This window comes from Atta cephalotes (genome assembly GCF_000143395.1).
Source record: "Atta cephalotes unplaced genomic scaffold scaffold00051, whole genome shotgun sequence".
Lineage (NCBI taxonomy): Eukaryota > Metazoa > Arthropoda > Insecta > Hymenoptera > Formicidae > Atta > Atta cephalotes.
Window position 1 is genome coordinate 1005845 of NW_012130115.1, and position 14958 is coordinate 1020802.

The 14958-nt window shown below is 30.2% G+C and overlaps 1 protein-coding gene across 1 annotated transcript; it reads left to right on the plus strand.

Annotated features, from left to right (window-relative positions):
* Window positions 1-222: 222 nt before the first annotated feature.
* Window positions 223-5816, plus strand: LOC105622973 (serine/threonine-protein phosphatase 4 catalytic subunit; the record flags this gene model as incomplete). The annotated part of the gene is made up of 4 exons (XM_012204377.1): window positions 223-372; window positions 466-618; window positions 824-1075; window positions 5568-5816. Coding segments are annotated over exons 1-4 (804 nt in total), but the record flags the coding sequence as incomplete, so codon positions are not given.
* Between the last annotated feature and the right edge of the window lie 9142 nt (window positions 5817-14958).

Below are 14958 nucleotides of genomic sequence, written 5' to 3' on the forward strand. Positions count from 1 at the left end.
AGTACCATGTGTGGCATGTAATTTCTTTCACACCATGTGTATGCAGTCTTGATTCCTATTACTTGAATCTCGTGTTCATTTGACAGCTATTTCATGATTTATGTCACTTTTATGAGTCTTAAAGCACTAACCGAGATTGCAAAGACTCTTACAGGTAGGAACAATTAGCAATAGCTGCATTTTCAGTAAACAATTTCAATTAATTTAACTCCACATTATACAATGGCCGAGTCCAGTGACTTGGATCGGCAAATCGAGCAGCTTAAGAAATGTGAAATTATCAAGGAGGCTGAAGTCAAAGCTCTGTGCGCAAAGGCGCGAGAAATTCTAATTGAGGAGAGCAATGTACAACGTGTTGATTCACCTGTGACAGTAATTATTTCTATTTCTCATAAAAAAAGCAATCAGATTGTCAGAATCAGAATTATGTTAAACATGTTAAATCTTACATGGTGTTTTCTTTAGGTTTGTGGAGATATCCATGGACAGTTTTATGATTTGAAGGAACTATTTAAAGTAGGTGGCGATGTGCCAGAAACAAATTACCTTTTTATGGGAGATTTTGTAGACCGAGGTTTTTATAGTGTTGAAACATTTCTTCTTTTACTTGCATTAAAGGTATGCCAAAATATAAAATAATATGAATCTAATGATCTTAAATTTCTGAATAGTGATTAAGAAGCAAAAACAGGTTGCTTTTTTATTTTATATATGTATGAATTTTAATTTATCTTTATATTTGAATACAAATTATTTAAGAGGAATTAAATCTAAAATAGCTGACAGATATGCTATTATAATTATAGTTCATGTCCTGTCACAGGTCCGTTATCCTGACAGAATTACTTTAATAAGAGGAAATCATGAATCACGGCAAATAACACAAGTTTATGGGTTTTATGACGAGTGCTTACGCAAATACGGCAGTATAACAGTATGGCGATATTGCACAGAGATATTCGATTATTTATCATTATCTGCTATTATCGATGGCAAGATCTTTTGTGTTCATGGTGGATTATCGCCTAGTATTCAAACATTAGATCAAATTCGAACTATCGACAGAAAGCAAGAAGTGAGTTACGTTCTGTTCATCATAATTCTTTTATAACAATCGAATTGATATTTATTTATTTTGCCTTATTGATGTTGCAGTTTTAATATATTGTTTGATTGTACATACCTCATAGATCTGTGACTGTGTATGTTTCAAAGTCTTCAAACTGATTTCATTAAGATGGTTCTTTAGTAAATCAAGTTATTAGAAATGTCTATTTTCTTTATACACATAATGAAGTTGAAGTATTGAACTTGACGTGTGCAAAATTCTAGAGTAGATTAATGATGAAATGAGAGAGAAAAATATTGAAAATGTAACTTTTAATGTATAACTTAGTGACAGGTAAGGATTGGAAACATTTCTTTGACTGCACACAAATATTGCCAAAGATCTTTCTAAAAAAAAAAATAAAATTATAGTTTAAAAAATTATGATTGTAATGGTTATGAACAAGTAATAATAGGTCAACGGCATTTTAGAAAGATATTTAACCCTTCGTGATCATACTTTCTGAGAATTTTATATTTTATCGCCCATATAGGGGACAAAATTGCTAACACTTCATTGATTGCTATATTTACAACTTTTGTTCTTTAAAATCATAAAAATTATTGAATTGTAGAACATGGAAATGCAGTGGTAGTTTCAAAAAATTTTAATTTTAACATATTAAAAAAAATTGCAAGGTAAAAGTTCTTGAAAGATACACTTTTTTATTAAAAAGAAATCATAACTTTTTAATTTTTAATTTTTTTACTTTTGATAAAAATTTATGGCTATACTCTACAGATATGATACTTAGAAAAAAAAAATAGTACAATAATTCATGTTTCAAAAAAGGTATTTATTCTGAAGAATAAAAGAAACTGGTTTTTAAAATAACAAAGTGTGAAGTTATTATATAAAAGAGTATTTATTTAACATAAGAATATGACTTTTTTTAGAGATGTAAAACCTCTCGTAAAATCTTTGTGGTCACCTGGAGAAAAATTTTTTTAGAGTTCTTTAGACTCTACGTGACCACAAAGGGTTAATGTTAAAATGGCAAGATATTAAGATTAACATAATCTCAACTTATTTTCGTTTGGTGAAAATATAGCTCTTGATTTTATTGCAATAATTTTTTCCTTTTCTCTTCAATTTTCTTTTTACAATATTTCTTTATAAAAATCTTGCTTGCAATGCACATTGTAATTCGACAATGTCATGTTACCAAATTATTATAAAAATAAATTGTACAAGAAGTATCTTTTTCTTTCAATACTTGCACGTTTTCGTGTATTTTGTACTATTTAAGATATAGACAGTTTTATATAGTTTTAATGTTATCCAATTTATGAAGATGTTTGTAATTTTGGGTTGTAATGGCACCCCAAATTTTCGATCCTTTACTAAAGAACCATTTTAAAATTGCTATTTTTATAAAAAGAAAGTATAAGCTTTTGTAAAAAAAATTCAGAATTGGTATTAGTTCTAACTATTAATGACAGTGTCGGTATCAGAAAAAGCAGCTTTGCACAATTATTATAAGATTCTTTAATGTGATTGGTTTTTACGTCCGGATAAGGAACTAAGAATGAAGCAATCATATTACAGATTTACAACAATTGTAAAGCTATTTTTTTTTTACTGAACGCAGCCACATGATAAAAAGCTATATAATAATATTGTAATGTTACTGAACTGTCCCTAAAGTTACAAAATTAATTTCAGGAACTTGTTTGCTCTATGGAGAATTAGATTTTATTTTAATTTGTTTATTGATATTATTATTTTCTATTCTCCATGACACATTACTGTGATTGGTTTATTATTTCTAGTATTTTTATATCTTGAAATTTATTATTAATTTTTTATCAGTAAAATATTTTTTAAGTGGCTCTGATAGTGCTGTTGTGCTGAACACGGAACTTTCATATCGGCCCAGTTATGTAATAATACAAAACGTGAATTTTAACGTGAAAGAAATTACCATAAAATTATTAATTCAAATAAACATTTAGGGCTATATCATTTATAAACTATTTCACTGGTATCAATAGGTTTATTTTATGTTCCTGCATTAGGATTGCACTAGAACTGAACTGAACTAATGCAATCCAAAACGAATTAAGCGTGCAAGCAAGGAATAAAAAAGTGGAAGTTCTAGTGCAAGATAAAAAGATGTCCCATATTGTTTACATGGAAGTATTAGATTCGTGATGAAAATAAAAGTCTTAATGCAATTCCATCATTTAAAAAATTCTTAATCAAAAGATTTATTTTCTGTTCCTGCACTAGTTGCACTAGTTCCAAAACTGTACGTTAAAGCGTTTTCTGTTCCTAAAATGATGTCAGCGATGCTATTTTTTGTTTCAGTGCAACAGAACTCAGTGCACGAGTTCATTGTACTGGCTGCACTAGATCTGAAGTCAATAGGCCTGTTCTTTTTAGCCAAAAAGCCTCTTGTACATTCACTGACTAAAAAATTGCAACATTTTTTAATGGGTTTCGGAATGCAGTCTGCTCACTGAGCGATTAGTTCTTACTTATGAATCCATAAGTAGGTGAGTAGACTGCATTTCGAAAGCCATAGAAAAAAATCTGTTGCAACCTTTTAGTCAATGAGTGTACAAATAGTGCGAGAGTTTGAGTAATAAAACGATAAAAATATATGTAAAAATGATAGCGAGTCTACATACAAAAACATTTTTGTACACTCATCATTAACATAAACAGCATCATCTTTAATTAAGAATTTGGTTAATGATGGAATTACATTGATGCTTTCATTTTCATCACGCGAATCTAATATTTCCTTGTAAATAATATGGGACGCCATTTTTATCTTATAGTAGAACGTTTTTTGGAAGAGAAGAGAAGAAAGTGAAAATGTTGAGTGCAAAAACTGCATGCAATGCGAACACACCTTAGGTCTGGAATCAGTGCAAGCACTAGTGTACACTAGTTCAGTCACAGAAAACAGACTTTGTACAAGTGCGAGAGTTTATGAGTAATAAAACGATAAAAATATAAATGATAATAAGCCTACAAAAACATTTTGTATCATCATTATCTTTAAGTTTGTTTTTTGTTCCTATACAAAATTGCACCAGAACTGAATTGAGCTAAACTATCCAGAATTGAGTGTAAATATGCAGGCAAGGAATAAAAGGCCTGTTCTTTTTGGCTGAACTTTTGCATCAGTTCATCTTTCTTCTTTTTCTCTCCAGGAGGAAATCTTTCCATTTTTCATTACATATTCTTGTAGCTTACCTCGAGAATTTTTCAAAACAATATAATAAAATATATTTTTTCATTTATTTTGCGTGTTATATAAGACTTGAAAATTACCGTCGGGGCATTAGCATTACCTAAGGTGCAATTAGCATCGATCAATGGCTAAAACCTCTTGAATGAATCATAACCTGGATAATATTTGTCAAGATTAATGCAAGTTGTACTTCTTATTTTCATTTTTAGATAGAAATTAATTTTTAGTATAAAAATGAAAATAAAAGGAATAATCTCCAATGATTGATCTTGACAAATGTTATCCAGGTCATGATACTGAACAACATTCAAGAGATTTTAATCATCGCTCGGACACTTTAGATAATGCTAATGCTAACTTGTTCTGGAAATAAGCTATAAAAATATGTAATGAAATATGGAGGGTTCCATTTAAAAATATTCAAAGTCTTGCCCTCATCTTAACAACGCCATCCAAGGTCAAACCAATATTATGTTATGTTCCCATCAAAGTCCCAAAACTTTTATTTGAAACATTTTTCCTTAACGCATTGTTCAAGAGATATTTGAGGTGATCAATTAAAATGGGACATCCTCTATATCTATCTTCTTTTAAGTGCAAAAATATTTGAAGATTGCAAGCAATGCGAACAGACTGTACTAATGCAGCCAGTGAATTTTCATGAGTTCTGTTGCACAAAAAACAGCTGACGCCATTTTGAGAACAGAAAACGCTTTAACGTATACTTTTTGAACTAGTGCAACCAGTGCAAAAACAGAAAACAAATCTAATATAAACCTGATTTATTATCTTATTATGTTTATTTTATTGACTTCTGTATCAACTTTGTTTATAACTATTTTATCAATTTGACACTTTTTATTTTTATTTAATTTACACTAATTTTTATTTATATGATATACTAAAGATGGCTTGATTTCGGCCGAAACATTTACGATTAATTCTTCTATTAATTGTTAACGGAATTATTTTAAATACAAAACTTTCAGCAGAAAAGTTTCAGCGTTGTTCCTTTTATTTATTATGTTCTTTTTATATATTTTTGAATATTTGTTATTCAAAATGCTTAATATTAAAAATTCGGGACAGCAATAAGTCTTGGTATTGAACTTGAATCTTTTGTGTTTGATGAACAACTGCCCTATTCATCACCGCACAGTTTCAATATCAATTAAATTTTATTATATTTAAAAGTTTAAAATCTTTGATTTTTTAAGCGTTGAAGTGTTACATACTTCCCGTTTAATGATGCAGGTTCCTCACGATGGACCAATGTGTGATTTACTATGGTCAGATCCTGAGGATACCCAAGGCTGGGGCGTGTCGCCGCGCGGCGCCGGTTATCTCTTTGGTAGCGACGTGGTAGCTCAGTTCAATTCTGCCAATGATATCGATATGATATGTCGAGCTCATCAACTAGTAATGGAGGGCTACAAGTGGCACTTTAACGAGACTGTATTGACTGTCTGGTCTGCGCCAAATTATTGTTACAGGCACGTAATATCTTTATTTGAAATTTTTCTCTCTAGTAAAATTTTAAATATTGTAAATTACATACAGGATGTCACAAAAAAGTCAAAACACTGGATTACACTCGGAAAGATGTATTTTCGGAAAAAAATATTCATATAAAATTCGTATAAAGTTTCAGGGTACGGAGTTACTCGTATGATGGGATAATATCATACTCGTATGATGATATTAGTTAGTAAACAATAAGAATAATATTAGTTAAACTGTTGTATCTCTCATAAGAATAATAACGAGGATTCGAGGAATAATAACGAGAATTCTGTGAATTTCTAACCCTTTAGGCCGAAGAGTTAGAAATTCACAGAATTAATGTTTGTTAAAAAGTTTTAATTACAAATACTTTACAAAATGTCTTGTCGGTGATTTGTCTTGCGGTCAATGATGTTGCACAGCTCGGTTATCGCATTACCAAGAGATAATGTTGTACTGTTTCATTCACTATATAGTGTGACACTTTTAGATCATAACTTATCCTTTATAACTTACTTTTAGATTATAACATATTTGATGTATGTACGCTTATTACTCGATTTCTGAATTCTTCGTTCACGATAGGAGTATACTAATCTAAGATACTGAGTTGGTCAGCTGATTTCAATCTTGTCCTGGTTCCATTGTCAAATGCGGTCGGTGCTGACCAATTGCATTTGGCAATTAATTGAAATTATGTGACACCGTATGGAAAAAGTCATGCGTGATTGTGACAACTGTACTACTTGAACGTACTCCTTTTAGTCACAAATCGCGAAAACGTTTTCGAAATTATTTGAATTAGACCGGTATTCTGAAACTTTAACGCAATCGTGTTACTTCTTAATTAAATAATGTTCTATTCTACATACTAATTGTAATTATGGTTATAAAACAAGACTTCGAACGATTTTGAGAATGTTAAGATTACTTTGAATTTTTTAAAAAGGAAATCATGCTTCATGTACGTGTATATATTCCGAGATATTTAAGGACTCCAAATAGCGATCGATCAGTCAGTCAAGAAAAGATTAGTAATCGGTAATTCAGTAATCATCAGCAATCTGATTTTGACTTGACTGGCTGAATCATCGATCGCTATTTGAAGTTCCTAAACAGATCGGAATACACATAAGGTGAATGGCAAAGGAAACTCACTTTAATAAAGTACAATAAAAAGATGCAAATCATGCGATCTCCACGTGGTGTACTTTGGATAAGGCCCGGCGTTACTTATATTTTAATGTATTTTCAAGTAGTTTTTAGCCAAACTTAATTATTTTGATACTGTTATGCTATATAGAATATATACTGATATAAACTGATACAATTAATAACTGTTTTGAAAAGGTCTAGATATCGGCTATAAAAATTTACAATAAAAAATGATAATTCCCTTTTTTTTTTAAATCAAAGTGATTTTGATGACATTCCCAAGATCATTCAAGATCAAGTCATCAGTATCAGTGTCACCACATGATAGATAATTTGGTACCTTACAATTTTTGTATCTGACCAAATATATTACATAATTCTATTCAATTAACTTTAAAAAGGCAATTGATTTAAACAATCTTTTAATATCATCATAACATATAAATCAAAAAAATATTTATGTATAATCTAGTTATAAATAGATTCCGCTTTTATCAGTTTTCCAAAAGAAAAGAGGAATTGCAATAAGGATAATTTTTAACGAAACTAGGAGGGAGGAAGGAGGATGTATTTTCATATCTACCTCATTCTTAGAAGAATATGATCCTAAATCTGATTTATTAATTATTACATTTTCAATTTGAACGATTTACAGAAAATTTGACACTTTTTGATAATTGAGATTTTTTTAGATTAATTATTTAATTAAGGAATATCTCGCTAATGATCTTAACTTTGACATATGTTGTGATCCTGAGTAACTTTGCCTTAACAACTAAATGACGATCTCTTATATTTTCTGAGATTTATAGTAATTTTGTTATTTCTTAAAAAGAAACAAATAGAACGTATTTTTTTAACACAAAGTATATATTTTATTGTACAAATGACATGATTTTAAACTGCACTGAGTATATTCAATCGAATTCGCTATTAATTATCTATTATATAGAATATACGATTATTATATAGAATATACGATTTAAAATATTTTAAAAATATATTATAAAGAATTTTACTTTAGTAAAATTTAAACTTATTTTGCAAAATTACTTCCAAAATTTCTAACATTTTTTGAATGAATATTTTTTCTTTGTCAGTTTATGCACAATTTTTTAAGGAAATTTATAGTTAATATCTGAAAATAAGCAAATGTGTTCAGTATTTGATATGATGCAATTTTTTTTATGGAATATCTTTTTTGATTTCATTAATTAATAACGAAAGTATAAATGGACAATTGAATTGATGATTTATGACATACAATTACTTTTTAGATAACTTTGTAACATTTTTCATGATATAGTTGGTTATTGGACAAACTGTTTTTTTACTGAAATATAATAACGCTCACATGTGCCAGTTGCTTGACAAATATGATTATCAGAGATCTGAAAAACCGGAAAAAGGAAAATTGAAATCAGGGAAATTGAAATTAGTCATGGAAAACAGAGAAAAATGTAAAAATGTCTGGAATTTTGAAATTTCACAATTTCCTTAAACTGCTCTTCCAGATAATTGTCATAATTTTTTAAATATTTGACGTTTATAGTGAAATAAATTAAAAATTCACACACTTTAAACAATTTTAATAAAATAATTAAAATTTATATTTTATTCAATATTTTTATTTGATCGCTCTTTTTCGTAATTGCATTTTTTTTCCAATACTAATTTATTTTTATTGGTTTGAATTTGCACCCAAAATTTTACTAAAATTTTACTTGTATGCTACTAACTTTTAGTATGCTATTACCTTTTTTACTAATAATGTTTTTAATAATATAGGCTAGTTTTCTTACAATTTTTTACTTTAAATGTGTTAAAATTTACATATTTTATATTGGAAAATTTTCCATTTTCATCTAGAAAATCTGGGAAAATCGGGGAATTTTAAAATTCATTTTCTGTGGCAACCCAGATATTCTTATTTTAACATTGTACTTCCAACATTTATGAACTTCCTATTTCTTCCGTTTTGTTGTTTGCGATTTATTACAAGAATTCTTAAAGAAATAATGGCAAAAATATAAAATGACGATATCGCACCTTTTTTTACTATTTTCCGTCGATCTATTTATAGCGAATTCAATTAGACACACTCAGTGCGCATTGGTGCACATTAAAGTCGTTATACACAAAATAACATGAAAATATGTTTATAAACATAGAAATTAAATCGTGAAATACTCAATACATTTTATTATACTATTAGGTAAAATATGTATTTCGTAATTTGAAATTTGTATTTCATTTTTATAGTCAAATTAAGTCAATGTACAACGGCTTTAATATGCGTCAATGCGCATTAGTTTCCAATCGGATTCGCCATTATATATATCTAATGGTTCAGTGTATCTGAAACAAGAAAAGCATTAAATGGACTTACTTTTTAAACTATTTTTATTTGGATCCTGCATAGCTTTTTTACAACACTCACTTCACACAATCTCAGATTATCCAGACATCTTGATGCATTCTCATCTAAAGTAGCATTTATCTATGCTTTTCGATATTAGTCTTCCTTGGGAAATCTGATCAATGTGTATCCTTCACGGATTTATTAAAACATCTCGATACACAAATAATGGCATCGCAAAGATATATAAAATCTAAATCTACAACAAGAGAATTACGTTATTAACGAAACATCTCTAACTTCCGTACTACTTATTTTTAACTATGAAGCGTTTATTCAAAGCTTATTCGTGACAACATATACAATGCTTTTTCTCATAATTTTAAATAGATGTGATAAATTAACTTATCGAAAATAGTAAAAAAACAATAGGCAATACAAGTTGCTCCAACATGTAACACACACGTAGAATTCAGAATAAGTTGAGGTTATGGTACATCTTTATGGAGCACAGATGTGCGATCCAATCCACCCTAGCCAATCAGAATCACCTAGTCACATGACGAATTAGCGAGTCTTTTTAGGATCTCTACGTTCGGTGGTAAAGTACTGCGCAGGCATATGGCAGCACACGTCATTCGGACGGATTCGACTATTTTCAGAGTGATACGTATCAATGAAATATGTTCGGGTCCAAAACATGTGCAATACATACCGAATAAATTCTGTAGTGCAGAGTTCGAGTGATTTTATTCATGCATTGTGCACTTAAAGAATGCGGAAATTACTATCATAAGACAAAAAATGAATCGGATTGAAAGGAATCGGAAAATTTTTTGAATTGTAAAGCATACGTTCGAATTTCATGCTTAAGGTTCCTGACTACTCAGCCAAGAATTCTACGTTGACGATGGCAACACAGAATCAGATGGCGAAATCGGTAGCCACATTAAACATGAGCCCATGTCCGTGTGCTCCCCTGCGGCGCATTGAAAGTAAACGAGACAGCGAGCTCTTTCTCACACTAGTCGCTTGTTTCAAGTAACCGAAAATGCTTTCTCATTTTCGACAATCTCGGCGGCTCGGCGGCCCTAGGCATCAATAAAGCGCGGGGGGACATTCTAAATAACATATAAATTTTAATAAATTGTAATAATAGTGTATCCCTCCAGAATAGTATAAATCATGTTAAAAAACGCAACAGTTTACGAGATATTTAATTGTTTAAGATTTTTCATGTGCGTTATATAGTATACCTCTCCTTCATAAACTTGAGTAGCAAGAATAGTTTAGTAGAAGTAGAATTTTACTGAAAAAAATAAACCAGCATTTCTCTTCACGAAAGTCTCGAAAGATCATCAGAAATGCATATGTTTGAGACTCGAGACCTGTGAAGAAAATATGCGAAAAAAATCAAATAATTGCAAAAAATTGCACATTTTTTGCTTATAACGAAAGATATTGATTGTATGGAAAAAAAATCGATATAAAAAGATATTCGAAATACCTAAAATGAAACGTGGAACATCAAAATCGATCTAATTCAGTAGAAAAAAATAAAAAACATCTTTTGAAGAAAGTTTTTTTTTTTCACTCTCTGTTCATTGAGATTTAAACATAAAGCTTTGAAATTCTCATAAAATGTAACCCTCGAATCAAATCTAGCCCTGAACAAGTCTGAAATGTTCATTAGCTTTTGCAAAAAGCCATTTATTCACTAAAAACTGTTGGCGGAAAACTTAATTTCTTCATCTTTGAGCAGTCGCACAGCAATTTACAGGAGTGATTTTTCTTCTTCAAGAGTTGCACTACACGTACACTTAATAACAAAATGATTTTTTGCAGTTAAACTATAAAACGATTTCAAAAAGTGAGTATCTTTTTTCGTATAAAAAGACGAGAATAATTTCATTAATATACATCATATCAAATACAATAATATGAAGCATTTGAAATCTGACCTTTTTCTACGAATTTAAAAAAAAAGATTATCCTCCGATTATTAGGAGATAACAATTTTTTTTTCAAAAAATCACTGTGGCTCTAGTTTTTAAGATTAAGAGCCTGACACCAATTTGTCAAGGAAGAATTGAATTTATTGTTAAAAAAAAATCTCAACTTGATCATGAAATTTTTAGTTTAGAAAATTTTTTCTTGAATTTTTATTTTTTCAGTTTATTATTAAAAAAATCACATTTGAGTAAGGAATGCATGTCTGATTAACAAATTTAAGTCATATTAACTATGTTTTTTTAATATGCTGTAAAAAGTGTCATTGGACAATTAAATGTATGGAATTATCAGTACAAAATTATTTTTGTGAATTTAATTGCAGATGACATATGTAAACAAATAATAATTTGCCAATGTTAGCGTAATTGTTAAAAATATAAATATATTAACTTTCACAAATATAAAAGTAAATTAGTCATTACATGAAAAATATATTTTACAACTATATTCAACAGTTACACTAACATTTGACAAATTATTTATTAATTATTTGTTTAAAAACAATTTTGTGATTATTCCGTACATTTAATTGTCCAATTTGACGTTTTTTACAGCATATTAAATAAAGAAACAGCTAATGTATTAATCAGATATGCACTTCATACTCAAACGTGATTTTTTGGCAATACACCGAAAAAATAAAAATTCAAGAAACAAAGAGCTAAAAATTTCATGGTTACAATTACTTTGTGAAACATTTGATTAAGCTATTTGTTTATATCTCGTCGAGTTACGTCAGATTAAGAAAAAAACCATGTTTCCACGTCAATTTTTATTGTTGAGAAAATATAAATTTAGCAAATATTAACGAAATCAGATACGCGCATATCGCGGAGCGGCCCGATCTTCACTCGACTGCGCTAGCTTCCCTCACTCGTTTTTCAATAGTTTTAAACAATTTCGATAGTTTAAACATTTTCGATAGCAAAAAAATTTTTTAACAGCAAATTCAATTCTTCCTCGACAAATTAATGCCAGAATTCTTAATCTTAAAAATTACAGCCACAGATGATTTTTTTGAAAAAAACAAATGTTATCTCGGCTTCTAATAATCAAAGGGTAATCTTTTTTTTAAATTAGTAAAAAAATGTCGAATGCTTTACACGGCTATTTGATATAATCCATATCAACGGAATTATTTCCATTTTTTATACGAAAAAAGATTCCTACTTTTTAAAGTCGTTTTATAATAGTTTAATTGCAAAAAATCATTTTGTTATTAACAGTGTACATGATAATGCAACTCTTGAAAAAAAATTCTCCTCTAAATTGCTGTATGATTATTCAAAGATGAAAAAATTAAGTTTTTTCGCAGACAAATTTTTAGTGAACAAATGATTTTTTGCAAAAATTAATGAACATTTCAAGCTTGTTCAGGACTAAATTTGTTCGTCATTACGAAGGTTACATTTTACGAGAATTCAAAGCTTCATTTCAAAACTTTAAATATCAATGAACAGAGAGCGAGTGAAAAAAGGCCTTTTTCGATGTTTATTTTTTCTCTACTAAACTAATAAATCGATTTTAATGTTCTGTCTCATTTTGTAAGTATTTCGAATATCTACATTTTTTATAATTATCACCGAATATCGAATTTTTTTCCATACAATCAATAGGTTTGTTCGCGTCACATGATTCAATATGCTCCCATTTGAATCATAGCTCCTACTCACTCCAATTAGAATGAGTAGGAACTATAGCAGAAGCATGTTGGAGCATGCGACGCGAACAAACCTAATATCTTTTGTTTTATAAGCGAAAAACCTTCTTTTTGCAATTATTCAATTTTTTTCGCATATTTTCTTCACAAGTCTTAGATCTCAAATATACGCATTCTTTTCTGATAGCCTTTCGAGACTCGTGAAGAAAAATGCTGGTTTATAATTTTTTTCCGTTAAAATTCTACTTCTAATGAACTATTCTTGCTACTCGAGTTTATGAAAAAAGGGTATATTATTGGGTTGTCTGGAAAGTTCGTGCCGATTTTGAAGGAAAATTGAAACGTAGAAGATTTAAATTTTAATATATTATACATTTATTAAATTTAAATCTTTTGCGGCACTTTCCGGACAACCCAATATATAACATGCAAAATCGTAAACAATTAAATATCTCGTAAACTGTTACCTTTTAATTTGATTTATACTATTCTGAATTAATGGGAAGGATACACTATTACTACAATCTATTAAAACTTGTATGTTATTTAGAATGCCTCCCGCCCCTTATATATGCTTAGGGCCGCCGAGATTGCCAAGAAAGCATTTTTGGTTGCTTGAAACAAACGACTGTTTCGGTCACTCTAGGCGCGTCGCAGGCGAGCACACGGATATGGATTCATGTTTGTTGTATGTTACAGCGCCGCATCACGATAAATGGCCGAACTTATAAGCGTGGAAAAATAACATTTTGACGATGAAATTTATATTGCGTACCATTTCGTTATTATTTGCTTAATTGTGAAAATGTGACTTGTCTCATACTTATCAAAGTAACTATTGATGAAAAGTTATTGGGAGTACAAATTAATTCGGTTCGTTTTTTTGTGCATTTATTTCAAAACAAAATGAATGAACAGATCAATTAAAGTATTGTCCCATCGCTGCCTATTACTTTTTCCCATCTCTCAGGCAATTTTCGAATTCCATCTCGAAAAAATGACTAATCTTTGGAGGCGTTCTAATTTTGGAGCTAATTTTCGATTTCTGCGAAAGAAGTGAATCGGTGACTTCCTTCGGAACAACCAATAATTAGAAGGAGCAATGTCCGGAGAATACGGGTGCGGTACAATCCCATTTGAGCGTTTCCAAATATTTTTTACTTTAGCGACATGAGGCCGAGCGTTGTCATGAAGAAGAATAACTTTCATTTCTTTGCTTGTATTTTTCATGTCTTTGCTTGTATTCCAGTCGTTTTTCTCGCAATACGTGGTTCAAACGAATCAATTGTAGCCGATATCGATCGTAATGGAATCGCCAGATTTCAGCAGCTCATACAAGTAGTAAACAAGATCCTTTTGGTCCCACTAGATATAGAGCATGATCTTCGAACCATGAATGTTCGGCTGTGGTGTTGATGTTGAGGTCGATGGCAACGATTGACCGGGCTTAGCATAGTATTTTTTCTTCTTGGAGTAGAATATCCACTTCTCATCTCCAGTCACAATCCGATGCAAAAAACCTTTTCTCTGTTGTCTTTGAATTAGCTGTTCGCAAGTGAAAAATCGCCTTTCAACGTCTCTCGGTTTCAGTTCATAAGACCCAATTTCCTTGTTTTTGAATCATTCCCATGGCTCTCAATCGAAACGACTTGTTGAGTTACTCCCAATGATTCTGCAAGCTCCTCTTGCGTTTGACTCTGATCTTCTTCGAATAGTAGCCTCTAATTCTTTGTCTTCGAATTTTTTTGACTGTCCAGAGTGAGGCTTGTCTTCAACGCTGAAACCTCCATCCTTGAAACGTCGAAATCATTCCCTACATGATTTATCAGTTGGAGCAGTGTCACCATAAACTTCGACAAGCATTCGATGGACTTCAGTCGCACTTTCCTTCCAATTAAAGCAGAAAATCAAAACCTCCCGCAAATGTTACTTGGTTAACACAAAATTCGACATTT